The 14644-nt window shown below is 56.2% G+C and overlaps 2 protein-coding genes across 4 annotated transcripts in view; one reads left to right on the top strand and one right to left on the bottom strand.

The window, feature by feature from the left end:
• LOC308675024 (uncharacterized protein) overlaps positions 1–14644 on the top strand; it is a 113634-nt gene that overhangs the window by 84464 nt on the left and 14526 nt on the right. The gene's annotated exons all lie outside the window — the stretch shown is intronic.
• ENTPD2 (ectonucleoside triphosphate diphosphohydrolase 2) lies at positions 803–13878 on the bottom strand. 3 transcript variants are annotated; one of them, XM_081339560.1, is made up of 9 exons: positions 13725–13878; positions 8550–8667; positions 7519–7669; positions 7123–7282; positions 3682–3909; positions 3307–3576; positions 2437–2556; positions 1952–2086; positions 804–1758 (listed from the first exon to the last, which is right to left on the bottom strand). In XM_081339560.1, the coding sequence occupies exons 1-9, from the start codon at positions 13839–13841 to the stop codon at positions 1555–1557; spliced, it is 1503 nt and encodes a 500-aa protein (XP_081195686.1). In that variant the 5' UTR covers positions 13842–13878; the 3' UTR covers positions 804–1554. The 3 variants fall into 3 exon arrangements, with proteins under 3 accessions (XP_081195687.1, XP_081195686.1, XP_081195685.1); XM_081339559.1 differs by having other exon boundaries at positions 804–2086; XM_081339561.1 differs by lacking the exons at positions 7123–7282; positions 7519–7669; positions 8550–8667 and having other exon boundaries at positions 803–2086; positions 13725–13867.

Raw genomic sequence — 14644 nt, 5'->3', positions numbered from 1 at the left:
TAACCGCAAGAGCTGCGCGGAGACGGAGCTGGCAGCCAGCCGGCCCTGCCCGGCGCAGCGATCCAGAAGGGCGGCGCAGGAGGGCGCAGCTGCGGCGGCAGAACGAAGCGGGATCAGCCAGGGCACCATCGGGCACTGCGTGATGGTTCCCCAAAGAGGTCAAAAGCTTCCCGGTAAAAGGGATCGACCGGGTCGACCGCTAAGCCAGCTTTTATTAGAATTTCTTTAAGGCAAACGTCGCTTTGTTTTCTTTACGCGGAAGACAAGCAGAATACAGTCCACGGCCGGTCGCGCAAAAGCACCCGATAAAAGCAGAAGGAAACACGCCGGTAGGAACGGAGTATCAAAACGGGCAAAACAGGAGGTGGGGAACAGGGTGCCAACAGCACAAACTTCGCAACTTCGTTTTCTTTAAAAATTCTACACTTTCCTATCTCCCCGGTTTGCAGTTCTAGAGGCATTTTTCTGCCTATCCGGAAAATATTTCTTTTTGCAGAAGCCAACTATGGGAGACTTTATTATTGTTGCACTGTCAAGGTAAACCCAAACCCCAAATCCTGGATACTGTAGCTTTTTATATTACACAACGGTCTGCCATTAAAATAAAAACAGTTACCCTGACTTCATCCCAAATTCACACACGTGCACATTCCATAAATGGGGTGGGACAGGAAACGACTGTCACTACTGGGTGATTTATTCCTAGGTAAAAGAATAGGAAATTTCAGTTTTGCAGCCTCTGTGCCCCAACGATTATGCAGGAATTGTCTAACTTGGACATCTCTCCACTGAATTTAATTATTGCGCCTGACAGTATTTAGGTACATTTTTAAAATATATTTTATTATTTTTTTTAACAATTACCTTAATATTTGGTAAATAGCGTGTTGTCTGAGTTTATATTTACAAGCAATATCAATTAGTTTCTATAATTCCCGCCCTTGTGGATGACGCTCAGACATCCTCGTGGCTGCCACAGTCTTAAGCTCATCTGGACCAATTTGGCTAAGTGATGGCAGCGCCCCCGCCCCCAGTGAAGGACTGGAGTCCAGTGGGAATTGGGCCCAATTACGGTAAATTTTCCATGGTACACTGTTTGGACAAGCCCATTTGCTTTTTGGGGACCCCAGTTTTTGAAGGCGGCTGGTGTCTGCTGAGAGGCAGTAAGGTCCCGGGGATGGCCTCACCTCCTGACGTCCATAGTTAAAGAGATGCGTGAGGATATTCCTCTCAGGGCCGTTTGCCCTGGGGGGGCAGTGTCTTGTTGGGTCAAGAGTTTAGGATGGGCCCCCGATTAGAAATTCCCGAGTCTAAGAAGGAGCAGGAGGAACGGAAGGCCTGGAGGTCTCCAGATGCTTCTTTTGCCAATGGCGGCACCTTTTCCTTGAAGGTGGGGGCATCATGGTGGCACCTCCAGGAGGGAAAAAGGAGGCAGGAAAGGGGGCGGGCTGCCAATTTCCTCTTTCCTGAGTTTTGGCAAAATGCTGGCGTTCCCGGTGCGAGGCCAAGGAAGGCGGGGCAGAAGGGAACGGGCATCCTGTGCCCCACACGAGGCTAGACGCCCCCGTGCCCCTTGGGAGACTTCAGCAGGCAGAAGAGGCTGACTAAGCTGCCCAGGAGGATGGCGACGAAGAGGAAGATGAGGCCCACCCAGGGGCCGAAGCCGGTGCCCTTCCGGAAGCCGGCCTCCTCCGCCGGGATCATGTTGGTGAGGTTCAGCATGTAGCCCAGCGCCCAGCCGATGGTTGTGTCCCCGGCCTGCAAAAGGGAAAACCCACAATTGCACAAAGGCTCCATCATATCCAGTCCTGAGCCTCGGCTCGCGTGCCCCGAGCCGGCAGCTGCTCTCAGGGCCCACAGCCGACCCACAGCGACTGCGGGACCCCAGCCCTCCCCAGGCCTGTTGGGCCTCCGTGCTTCTCGCCCTCAAAGCCCCCCGGGAGAGCTTTGCCTTCTTCTGGAAAGATATGCTGGGGAAGGTGGCGTTGCTGAAGGAGTAGCCCCGGGTGAGGAGCAGCAAGACGAAGGTGGCCATCGAGCAGTAGTTCTGCAAATAGGGCTCCAGCTCTGGGGCCTTCGTGAGCAGCTGGAGGGGCAGAAAGAAATGGCACTCCTTTTAGGTATGAATTACATTCATTTCCTTCTTTGATTCGAAGGAAATCTCCATGCTTCCATCTTCCCCTCTTTAATTCTCACTTGTGAGGTAGACCTGGTTTGGAGGTGGCAGGCGACCCCACCCCCCCCAAGCTACCAGCTCTTGTCCTACTCATAAACCACAGCACTCCCCACTTCAGTTCGAGTGCGAGCCCATTTTTTAAAAAGGACTTTGGGTGTACGTTCTTGGGAGGGGGGGGACTACTGATGTTTACATGCTGCACAAAGCTGAATTTGGCCCTGGTGGCATCAGTGAAGGAAAGTCCAAGGGGACAAACCCACCTCACTCCACGGCGTTCTGCAGACGGCCTCCACCCCATCTCTCAGGTCATTTGGTGTGACTATCTGCCTTTTCATCACTGACCGGAGGAAATCCACCGTGTGGAAAAATGCAGAGAAGGCCTTTAAGGGAAGAAAGGAGGAGGGGGAGAGGGAGGAGGAGGAGGAGGAGGAGATATATTAAGATATCACTTAATATCCTTAAGTGATACTAACCAATGGGGCCAATACAACACATTTTTAAACAGACAGTCAAATATATAGGATAAAGTATGTTCACTTCTATTTCAGAAGGGGAAGGAGTGGCAGTTGCCGACCCAATCTGAGATCTCTTAAAAATGAAGTGATTCAGTCCATTCCCAGGACCATTGCAGGGGGGCGGGGATCGCAGCTGAAATTTTGGCAATGGTACAAGAATTCATAAAGCAACAGGGCACCCCACTTCTGGATTGCTGCCACAGGCATGAATCATATTTGAGGGAGACGTCACTTAAAAAAAAACAGAGAAACACTGTAAAGTCACGCCAGCTGACACAGGTGGAAGCGAAGCAAAGCAGGGAATCAATCAATCCCTTAAGAGCACACCCTGCCCCAAACGGAAAAGGGGTGTCATGCCACTCTCCTCCCACAGGGGGGCACTAGCGCTCCATCCTTGCCAAGAGTTGACAGAATAATGAGAGTTGGAAGGGACCTTCAGAGCTCTTCTAGTCCAACCCCCTGCTCAAGCATCAGACCTACACCATTTCAGACATGGTGAAATGGTTGTCCAGTCTCCTTTTGAAACCCTCCCGTGATGGAGCACCCACAACTTCGTTGCTTCAGCTGCAGCGGCCGTCCCAGCACCCCCCAGGCCCGACCCTCAGCGAGACTCACGATAAAGTTTCCCTCCACGGGGGGCTGGAAGACCCCGTCAAAGGAGCAGCTGGAGTAAGTGCAGCCCGTGAACTGGAAGAGGGTCTCCGCGTGCGCCATGCACTGGGCAGGGTCTCCGGAGCCGCTCATGTTCACTCTGGCCGTGGGGAAGTAGTTGGGGGGCTTCTCGGGGCTGACGCAGGGCGACCCGTAGAGGCTGCCCATCAGGAAGCTGCGTCTGAATCCCGTTGGCCAGCAGGGGTTGTCCAGTTCAAGGGTGTGAGTTTTAGCCTCCGCAGGGAAAAATATAGGGAAGGGGCTGGTTAAGCAGAAGAGGGGGGCATGTTGGCACCAAAACCGCCTCCCCCCCCCCCGGTGGCTCCTGCCAGGCCGTACCTTCAGCACCTTGGAGATCAGCCTGTTGAGGACCTCATTCATGCCGTAGCAGAGGTAGCTGTGTGTGTAGACTTTGTAGTGTTGCCCATACAGCTTCAGTGTCACCTCGTTGCCGGGGCTCTCGCCGGCCCCCGTGGTCTCGAAGGTGATCTGGGTGGAGGCGCCGCCCAGGTCCATGGCCCCCACTGTGCTCTTCTTGGGACGGACCCACCGCCCGATCCACCCGTACTGGGAAGAGAAGACAATGCAGGCCTTCTGAGTGGCTGTGCATACCGGCATCTCGGCATCTCGTGTTAACCAATCTATTCCATCGTTAACGATGGGGGGGGTGGGGTGTTACTCGGAGGCTTCAACTGGTGCAGAATGCGGCCACGCGAGTTGTGATGGGGGTTTCCCGATACTCCCATGTAACACCTCTACTCCGCGAGCTGCATTGGCTTCCGGTTGCCCTCCGGGTGAGATTCAAGGTGCTGGTGATGACCTATAAAGCCCTAAATGACCTGATTTTTTTATCTGGACGGTGGTTGGATGATCTTGGTGGGGGCTCTCCACCTGCCTCCATTGCTCACAACTCGGCGGATGCCTTAGTGGAAGCCTGGGAAAGGGCAGCCACTGAGGCACTTGACCGGGTTGTACCCTTGCGGCCCCTGACCCGGTGCAGATCCCAGCGAGCTCCATGGTTCTCCGTGGAGCTCCGGGAGATGAAGCGTCGGAAACGGGGCCTAGAGAGCTGCTGGAGGTCTAGCCGATCCGAATCCGACCGGTTGCGGTTAAGAACCCATATTAGGTCTTATCTCGCAGCGATGAGGGTGGCGAGGTGTAATTACTTCTCCACCCTCATCGCGTCCGCAGATAATCGCCCGGCCGCCCTGTTTAGGGTGACTCGCTCACTTCTTAATCAGGAGGTGAGGGAGGATCCCTTGCAGGGTCGTGCTGAGGAATTTAGTCAACATCTGTCGGATAAAATCGCTCGGATTCGGACCGGTTTGGACTCCAGCTGGGCAGAGTCTGACGATCAGGACACGGGCGGTCTTGTCAATGTTATCTGGGAGGAGTTTGATTCTGTGACCCCTGATGAAGTGGACAGGATTATGGGGAGGCTGAGCTCCACCACATGTTTATTGGACCCGTGCCTTTCCTGGCTGGTTTATGCAGCTAAGGAGAGGACACGAGGCTGGCTCCAGGCGGTTATATCTGCTTCTTTGAGTGAGGGTTATTTCCCCACCGCCTTGAAGGAGGCGGTGGTGAGACCTCTCCTCAAGAAGCCTGCCTTGGACCCAGCTGTATTGAACAACTTTCATCCAGTCTCCAACCTTCGCTTTCTTGCGAAGGTTGTTGAGAGTGTGGTGGCGCATCAGCTCCCTCTGGTCCTGGATGAAGCGGATTATTTGGACCCCTACCAATCGGGTTTCAGGCCCGGGTACAGCACGGAGACGGCATTGGTCGCTCTGGTGAATGATCTCTGGAGGGCTCGGGATAGGGGATATTCCTCTGTCCTAGTCCTATTAGATCTCTCAGCGGCTTTCGATACCATCGACCATGGTATCTTGCTGCGGCGTCTCAGGGGATTGGGAGTGGGAGGCACAGTTCTTCAGTGGTTCTCCTCCTATCTCCTGGGACGCTCGCAGTCGGTGTTGGCAGGGGGACAGAGATCGGCCCCTAGGTCTCTCGTTTGTGGAGTTCCTCAGGGGTCGGTTCTCTCGCCTCTCCTGTTCAACATCTACATGAAACCGCTGGGTGAGATCATTCGTGGTTTTGGAGTTGGGTATCATCAATATGCTGATGATACCCAACTTTTCATTTCGACCCCAAACCACCCCAGTGATGCCCTCGCTGTGATGTCCCGTTGCCTGGAGGCGGTTCGGGTCTGGATGGGGAGGAACAGACTTCAACTCAACCCTGACAAGACTGAGTGGCTGTACATTCCGGCATCCCGGGACATTCAAAATGTTCCATCGCTTTCTATGGGGGGTGAGCTCTTACCCCCCGTGGATAGGGCTCGCAACTTGGGAGTCCTCCTAGATTCACGACTTACCCTGGAAGACCATATAGTAGCCGTGACTAGGGGGGCTTTCGCCCAGGTTCGCCTGGTGCGCCAGTTGCGTCCCTATCTGGACCGGGATGCCCTGTGTACGGTCACTCATGCGCTCGTGACCTCTCGCCTAGACTACTGTAATGCTCTCTACATGGGGCTTCCCTTGAAGACCACTCGGAGGCTCCAACTGGTACAGAATGCGGCCGCGAGAGTTGTCTTGGGAGTTTCCCGGTACTCCCATGTTACACCTTTGCTCCGCGAGCTGCATTGGTTACCAGTTGTCTTCCGGGTGAGGTTCAAGGTCTTGGTTATGATCTTTAAGTCCTTACATGGCATGGGTCCGAGATACCTCGAGGACCACCTGCTGCCGGCGTCAACTCCCCTCCGCCCTGTGCGTTCCCACAGAGAGGGCCTCCTCAGGGTGCCTCCAGTCAGGGAATGTCGACTGGTGGCCCCCAGGGGGAGGGCCTTCTCTGTGGGTGCCCCGGCACTATGGAACCAACTGCCGGTTGAGCTCCGGATGGCATCGGACCTCCGATCCTTCCGTCGCGGGTTGAAGACCCACTTGTTTGAGTTAGCTGGTCTGGCCTGAAGGGGAATATGGGTTTTTTTAATTGGTTTTATTATTTTATTATTGCTGTTTTTTAATTGGGCATGGTTTAATTCTCTTTTAATTTTTGTATACCTATTTATATATGCCCTGTGAACCGCCCTGAGTCCCTAGGGAGAAGGGCGGTATAGAAATCCAATAAATGTAAATGTAAATGTAAATATAAATGGCTTGGGTCCGGGATATTAAAAAATAAATATTTGAGGGAACACCTGCTGCAGGCATCCAGTTCCCTTTGTCCTGTGCGCTCCCACAGGGAGGGCCTCCTCAGGGTGCCGCCGGTAAAAGACTGCCGGCGGACAACACCCAGGGGGAGGGCCTTCTCTGTGGGTGCGCCGGCCGTTTGGAACCAGCTGCCCGTGGAGCTTAGGACTGCCCCCGACCTTCGTCCATTTTGCTGGGATCTGAAGACCTGGCTCTTTGAGCTCTCCGGCCCAGGCTGAGAGTTTTTAATTGGGGTTTTATATTTTTCAGGGATCACATTTAATTATTTTTAATTGTTTTTAACTTTTGTATTGTATTAACGTTTTTAAATACCTTGAAAACCGCCCTGAGTCCTACGGGAAAAGGGCGGTATATAAATCCAATAAACTTAAACTTCTGTGACATCACGAAGCTAAACCAGTGGCCAATCAGGCTGCCATCTTGCGGTGACGTCAGAGCAAGACCAGCCAATCACACAGGACCCGGAGGAAGAACAGTAAACAAGAGACTTTCCATTTTGCAGAGACACCCCCCCACCCCCACCCCGATTAAAGGCAAGGCATAGGACAGGCGAGAAGCCGGTTGGTTCTACCTTTACGAAGTTCTCCAGGAGGTAGTTAGCGGTGACCCACCCGAATAAGCCTTCATCCTCCCCACTCAGAATCCTGGCTCCCCGGAAGTCAAAGGGGTATTTCTTCAATGTGGAGGTCACAGCTGCAAGGATGCTGCCTGAAGCCTCGGGGTCAGAAATGCTACACACACACACACACACACACACACAAAATGAAACGCTTGATGGCTTGAACCAGGGATAACTCAGTTGAATGGCTTCTGCCCCAAAAGAAGAACGGACAGGACAAATTGCAGCAGCCAAGTGGCCACCAGTACCTTAGCAGGCCTGAGAAGGGGACAGGATGGCCAAAGTCAGCCCCGCTGAGCCCGGGAAATGGGGTCTCCCCGTTGGGGCTGGAAGCCAACCAAGACTTACTTCAGCAGCCGCATGCCAGCCGTGGCGCCCAGGTAGAGGGGCGTGATGGCGTGCCTCGCCTTCGGTACGTTCTCCAGGGCCTGGTCAAGGCAGGCTATCAAGCTTTCCCCGGCTGCCGGTGGGTTCGTGGAATACTTGGAGATGCCGTCCCCTGCAAGACCCATCGGCCTGAGTCCCTGGCCAGCGGGATCCCCCTCCGGGGCGAGGGTGGACCTGCCCGGCTTGCCCAATGGGGCGGGGGGGGGAGCTTCTTGCCAGGCATAGAAGGGAGCGGAGTCAGACACAGTTTTTTTTTTCTGGCACTGCCTTCTCCTGCTTTCCAGATGTGGGAATTCAGTCCCAAACATCTGGAAAAGGCCAGGCTGGGCAAGACTGCTCTGCTGCAGAGGCTCTCCCCTCAACCCTTGCCAGCTGCCCAAACAAAGAGCCAGGGTGGCACTGGGTCCAGGCCTTGGCATGACCCCCAGCTGGGACAGCTAATGCCCTCACATGCCCTCTGAGGAGTCCCTGGCCCCCTGCCAGGCCGTGCCCAAGCACTCCTTCCTCCCAGAGGGACCCACAAATCTTCCTTTCCGGTGGCCTTAAACCAGCCCTTTGTCTGATGCCCACGGGGAACAAAAGAAGGGCGGGATACTCCCTTGTTCTGCCAGCCCCAATGCACAAAGTGCAGAATGGAAACCTCAGTTGGCAGCCAGGCTCCTGACAGCTCTAAGTCCCCCTGAACTTCGGCTGCCCCGGGCACAGAGCCACGCAGGCCCTCTGCTCCTCGACAAGAGTGCCCAGGTGGGCTCTTCCAGGCCTGCCCCCGACCTGGATGCCCCCCAGGTTGCGGCAGGCCAAGAAGGGGCTCCAGACCGGGGAGAGGAAGGGAAAGCCTCTCTGGGTGTGGGATGAAGCAAGGCCCGTCCAGGGCTTTCGGCAACATTTCGGGGACTCCAACCGCCCACCCCTTTTCCCAGAAGGACAAACGGCCCCCTCCCACAATCAACAAAGGGAGGGGGCAGGGGATGCAGAGCCCGGATTCTGCTTACCCTTCACGTGGCACTCGCTGTGCTGGCTGACAATCCCGGTCTCGTTCTCCTTGTCGGACGGCCATTTGTAGACAAACATGGTCGTGTGGGAAGAGCCCGCATCCAAGACTATCCCATACTGAACAGGAGGAGGAAGAGGAGGGGAAAAGGGGGTGACAGAAACACCAGTGAGGCCCCCCCAGTTTGGCTGAAGACACCCTGGACAGACAGAAGTTGGGATACAAGATGGCTTCTCTCGAGCGCAGGTGAGCCCCCCCTTCTCCTGCACAGCCATTCGGGGGCAGCCTCAGGATTAGGGCACAAAATCTCCTCATCCGGGGAACTCTTGGGCACCCCATCTTCCCCCCCCCAGGGCCAACCCTGCCCGGTCCTTTTGCAGCAGGGTCTCTTCCCACCTGCCTAGGGGGGAGGGGAGGGCAGGCAAAGGAGGCTTTTACGATTTTGGCTTTTGCTGCCTGTGTGGAACCAAACAACCACTGGCTGAACTTCCACTATCTACAGTACACACGTAGTAGCCTAGAGACACACACAGGAAACCCGCCTTAGTCAGAATCTGGCAGAGCGAAGGCTAAATATTGTTTCAAGCCTCCCAATTATTTACAGTTCTAGGTGGGGAAATTGGTGGGGCACAACTCGGGACGGAGTCGTGTGCTACAAGCAACAACCTGATGAGTCCTCGGAGAGCTCCATCCAGAGGCAACAAATCAAAATCGACCCCACAAGGCAGCGTCTTCGGCTTCCGGCAAGGAGGCTTCCTGGGGAGGGGGGTGCCTCACTCTCCTCTGCCCCAGACTGGAAGACCCCTCCAGACTTCATAAAGAGTTAGGGACCCCCAGGTCGCTCTGCAGCATGGAGACCAATGAGCAAAGGCGTCGTGCTCCAAAGGCTGCCGTATTTCCGTTCTTTAGACTCTCCTGTTTGCTCTCACCTCTTTTGGGTCTGCCACTGTGATTGGCAGGCCCTGCTGCCCTTGGAGGGTCCAGCCAAGCTCCACCCCCCCACCCCCCCGCCTGACCCTCTCTCTTCCTAGGCAGACTTTGTTTTCTGCAGCCAGGATCCTCTCCCGTCCTTGAAGCCTGAGGAGTTTCTCCCAGTTTCTCACTGTGGGGCAGCTTCTCCAAAAACTGCTCTTGGCTGGTCCCCTCCCCATCTCTGCACCCTGGATAGCCAGTTGGTCACCTTCCCTGCCTGGCACCCCCCCCCCTGCTTAACCCAGGGAGCCTTGAATCCCAAACTAGACTGACCTGCTAGAGCCCAGCCCCAAGGCCCGGCCGTTCCAGCCCCAAAGCCTCAGGGAGAGCGACCCCCTGGCCCCCAAGCTGCTCCGGTTGATCTGTAGTTTAGAACGGATGCATTCCAGGCTAAGAATTGGAACGCCTGACAACCTTCTGAGAGGTTTTGAAAGAGAGGAATGTGGTGGTGGGGGGCTGGAGCTGGGGCTGGGATTCCTATCTTGGTCCCTTCCTGAGCAGATTAGCTCAGTACGGAGGAAGGAGGAACTAGCCTCTTTGGTCTTCTAAATCTGGATGTCAGTTACATTCCTTGGACCCCAATCCTTACACCCATACGTGTTTTCCCACAACCCTTGGCCATTCCCAGCCCAAAGAGGCCAGTAAGTTGCGTTTTCTGCTGGTCTGACAATAATCCGTGGATCCTGCACTCTGCCACTCACCCCCTTTGGCGTTTAATTCCCCTGGAGACGCTTCGCTAGCAATGCATGGAGCCCACCTATTCTGCAAAGCGTTTCTCAACTGCTGCCTTATGGCAGCCAAGTCTTCTCCCTTCCCTTCACAGCCTCCACAGCCGAGATTAGCCAGATTTGGGTGGGGAACCACGCAGAGGTTGGAACAGAAGAATCTGGGGCTCAAGGCAATGCGGCCCTTCCAGATTGCCTCAATTATTTGGCCATTAGTGAATCAAAGCAATCCAGGCTAGAGGAAATAACTGAGTATCGCAATTTATTATAATTGCAGAGCCCTGCAATTCAAGCCCCAAATGCAGGCAGGGACTGAGTCACCTCCTCCCACCCACCAATTTCACTTCTCTGTCGCGGAAATGGCACTGAGTTGGCGGCAAGCTTTTGCCTGAGACACGCAGCAGCATCAGCAGGTGGCCGGTTCTGGAGCGTTTCGCCATCGGGGAAGCGGAAGCCGGAAGCCGCCAGCTGGAGGTCACCCAGTGAGGGTCTGCCTCCTGCCCCCACCCGGGCACCTGGGGAGCCTCATCCTTGAAGGGGGAAATGTACCACCCAATGCTGGGTAGATGGGAGACGGTCCTCCCCCACCTCAGCTCAGCCGGCCCTCCCTGGATTCCGAAGGAGAACATTCTTCCCTCAGAAGATAAAACAAGAGAAGTCAATGCACACCCAAGAGGGGGAGTGTGTGTTTTCTGTCCTGGCAGTCTCAACAGCAGGCTAGTGGCCTCTACAAAGAGGGAGCTCAGGATTCCTCCTCCTCCTCCTCCTCCTCCATTTTCACCACCACCCTCATAAAACTCTTGGGTCAGTGCCAGGGACCCTCATGTAAGGTAATGCAAACTCCTTCACTGCTTTCATTCCGAGTAACTCCACCGTTCAGGCCTCCAGGGTGAGGATCCTTACTGGGGGGGTTGCCAGAGACTTCATACTTCTGCAATATTTGTGTTCCCTAGCAGTTACTCTGGTGATGATCCCAGGAGGAATGGCCAATTAAAACCACTCCAAGCAAGCAGAGCTGGCCTTGGACCAGTTCTCCAGGGAGAGGGCTCTCGAAGTGGGCAGCTGTGCCAGGACAGATGCAGAGCCCTGCTGGCTTCCCTGGCGAGGGGGTGGGGCAAAGGTCTCTGCCCGTCAGCTACCCTGAGGGAGGGGCACATCAGAACCATCACTCAGCCCCCCCCCCAACGGCTTGGTGGCACTTTGCAGGACCAGCCTTCTGAGTTTGGAGCCAGAGAAGGAAAGGGCTGTCCCTTGAGACGCCAAGGAGTCTGATCCTGGGTTGCCCATCTTGTGCCCACCCCCCCATCCCCAGCTAAACTCCTAATCCTCTCTCCAGCATTCCAGTCAAGAAAGGAATCCATTAAGTACATTTTCTTTAAAGCATGGGGGATACAATGTCAGGCTCACTCATTGTCTCCTTCCAGACCTTATCGGTGGAGGCAGGCCATGAAATCACACTTGGCACCTTGGTGTGTGTGTGTGCGTGTGTGTGTGTGTGAGTGAGTGAAATCTAAAGCCGGAGGACAAGGAAGGTATATCTGCTCTTTGGCCAACCGGGATAAATCCTTAAATTCTGGATAAATTACAACCAAGCAGGCCAGGTCACCAGCAACGACCCCCCTAAAGTCCTGGGCCATCAGCTTTCCCAAGAGACTGAAGGGCTTCTGAAGGGAAGGAACCAGCTCCAGCGGTGGCCTCTGGGCTAACCCAGCATCCGAGTGACCCTCCCCCCCTTCAAAGTCCACAAGCAGGTTGCTTTTCCCACAGCCTTTAATACTCAGGTAGACTGCTGCAGGGCATGGAGGTTTCCCTTCTTACATGGCCGAGGAGAAGTAACTCATTGAAACCTCAGAATTCAAAGCAGCCCATTTCTGAAGCCAGGGAACTGCAGGGAGAGTTCCTTAGGCTTCCCCCCAAAATAACCAGATAGGAAGAGGATGGTGCTTAAGCCTTTCCTCCCCTCCACTCTCCAACTTGGGAGCTGAATCCCCCAGGGGACTTTCTTTTAGTCTGAATTTTCATAAAGCAGCTTTTTTGTTCTCTTGTCCCAGGGCCAAACCGCCCGATGCAGAGCACATGGGTGGGGGCCCAGGCTAGGAGCCCCTCCCTTGTCCCCCAAAGGTGGGGGCACCAGAAAAAGAACCACGAAGCAGCCGAAGCAGCCAGTTGATCCATGCAGGCAACCCGAGAGACACAAACCACAAACCGGTTGGCATTCACCCTCTTCTGCTGTAGGAACCCAGCCGCCCATCTGCCCCACTTGGGATGCCCCCTTTGGCGGCCAAGCCTGCTTCGGCTCTCCCAGAATTCCACTGGGAAAGGCTGCCATACTAGATGGACTGCGGAGGCAAAGCACGTTTACAAAAAACAAGGATGCAGTCCAGATGGAGGACGCTGTGCGGAAAATGAGTGCCAAAAGACCAGAGTAACATTCCAGAGTCACGTTGCACTACAATTCCTATCAGCCCAGTTGGCAAAGGCCTGGGAAAAGTCTAGGATAGAAAATTTAAGGAAAGGAGTTGTGCGGGTGTGTGTGTGTGTGTGTGTGTGTGTGTGTGTGCGCGCGCGCGCTTTGCCAGTTAGCATTTTGAAAATTAGGGAATTCTCAGGGGAAGAAAGGTGGGGCCCCTCCCTCCTCCCTCTCCACCGGAGGTTTCCCACTGCTGAAAGTTTAGCTTGGAGGCTGCCTCCACTTATTTAATTCTGCAAAATCGTCCGGGGCTCCGAAGGCTTCTCTCTCTCTCTCTCTCACCAGCGGAACTCCCAGTCCCAGAGAAGTCTATCTGGAGCAAACAGCCTGATGGGCTGCCTGTGGGCGCCGAGGAAAGGCCCAATCTGGCCCAGCATTCTGGTTTCGGTTGCCCCGGACACCCTTTCCCTGCTGGGGCAGCGGGATCCAGCGCTCTTTCCCTCCCCAGGTCTCATTCCATTGCGGTGAGCTCAGCAGGAAAGCTGGCGGGAGCCCAGCCCCTCCGAGGCTGCGAGGGACCACCGAGGGCCAAGCCCTCTCGCGGCTCCTCCGCCCCCCTTGCCGGAATAGAAAACTCGGGAGCCCCCTGGAGATGCTCGCCAGACCCCCGAAAGATCCCCTCCTCCGCTCCTCCTTCTGCTTCCTCCGATAGACGCCCGCAGCCCGCAGCCCCCCACTTCTGCCAGTCAAACTGCTTCAGAAAACAGCAGGGAGCCGACCCCCCCGCGGGCTCCGGGCCCCGAGGGGCAAAGAGCCTTCTTCGCCGGGCGGGGCAGGGCAGCAGCCCCGAGGCGAAAGGGGGAAGCCGCCCTGCCCAGCGGCGGCGGGGGGGCTTTCGGCACCGCCCAGAGGGACCCGCTCGGCCCCGGCGCCCCGGGCCTCCGCGCGCGACCCTGCCCGCAGCTCCCGGCGCGGAGAGGCTCCCGGCTGGCGGGCGGTGGGCGCAGAGGTCGCGGCCGGGAGCCCCTGCCCAGATCTGGGGGTGGCGCGGGGCCCGGCCGGCGCTTACCTTGAAGGCGGGCGGGTCCCGCAGGTCCTCGGTGGGCGCGCAGAGCAGGACGAGCCCCGCCACGGCCACCAGGCACAGCGCGCCCAGCGCCGCCACCACCGCCTTCCTGGAGCTCATGCTGCCGCCGCTCGCCCTGCTCCTGCTCCTGCTCCTGCTCCGCTGCCGCGCCGGAGCCGAGAGCGACCGCGAGAGCCCCGAAGCGCCGCCTCCTCGGCGGCCCGGGGAAGGGCTGACCCGGGCGGGGAGGCAGGTGAGCCTCCCGCCTCCTCCGAGAAGCCGAGTTGCCCAATCTGCCTCCGGGAGGAGGAGGAGGAAGCGTGGAGAGGCTCCCTCTTCCCCCTTGGAAACCGCAGCTCTGAGGAACTTCCACGCGGAACTTCCCCAGGGCTGAGCGTCACCGAGAGAGGGAGCGGCAAGGCAATCCGAACCGCCAGAGGTTAACCACCTTTGGACTTGGCACCGCAAGGTCAGCTGTCCGCACCTTCGCCCTAACCAAGTTTAGCTATCGTGTGAATGCAGCTGCCAGGTCTTCCGCCCGCGTTTGCACCCTCAGCCCCTGCCCCCTGGGGAAAAGGGTGGGCCAGGGTGGGCTGAGCTCATTTTCCCATTTGTTTCTCTCTAATGAGCTGGACGCGAGCTTTCCTTTTTTTTAATTTCCCCTGAAACAAGCCTTTGGCTACCAGAGATTCCCAGAGCCTCAGGAAAGACTTCTGGAAGGGAGGAACAACTTCAGGAACAAAGCAAGCTGAAAAGTGGGGGGGTGGGGGGGGGCAAACCGCAGCCACAGTCTTGAGAAAGCGCCTCTCGGGATGGCTTTGAAGTCCTCCGAGGGAAGGTTGGCAAAGGGCCTGGCTGCTTCTGCGCCTGCCCACTTGCGGCTGAGCCAACCCAGTGACAAGCAGCTAAACCTTCCACTAGGC

Source organism: Vipera berus (genome assembly GCF_964194415.1).
Source record: "Vipera berus genome assembly, chromosome: 15".
NCBI lineage: Eukaryota > Metazoa > Chordata > Lepidosauria > Squamata > Viperidae > Vipera > Vipera berus.
Note: the sequence above shows the minus strand (reverse complement) of the source record. Positions and strands in the feature narration are given on the sequence as shown.

Bases quoted from the DNA above. Each gene is read 5' to 3' on its own strand.
- ENTPD2 (XM_081339559.1), bottom strand. From the start codon at position 13,841: ATGAGCTCCAGGAAGGCGGTGGTGGCGGCGCTGGGCGCGCTGTGCCTG. The intron at 2,557-3,306 runs GTGAGTCTCGCT...CTTCCCTTAAAG, and splicing joins CCGTGGAGGGAAACTTTATC to GCCTTCTCTGCATTTTTCCA. The intron at 2,087-2,436 runs GTGGGTTTGTCC...CTGCCCCTCCAG, and splicing joins GCAGAACGCCGTGGAGTGAG to CTGCTCACGAAGGCCCCAGA.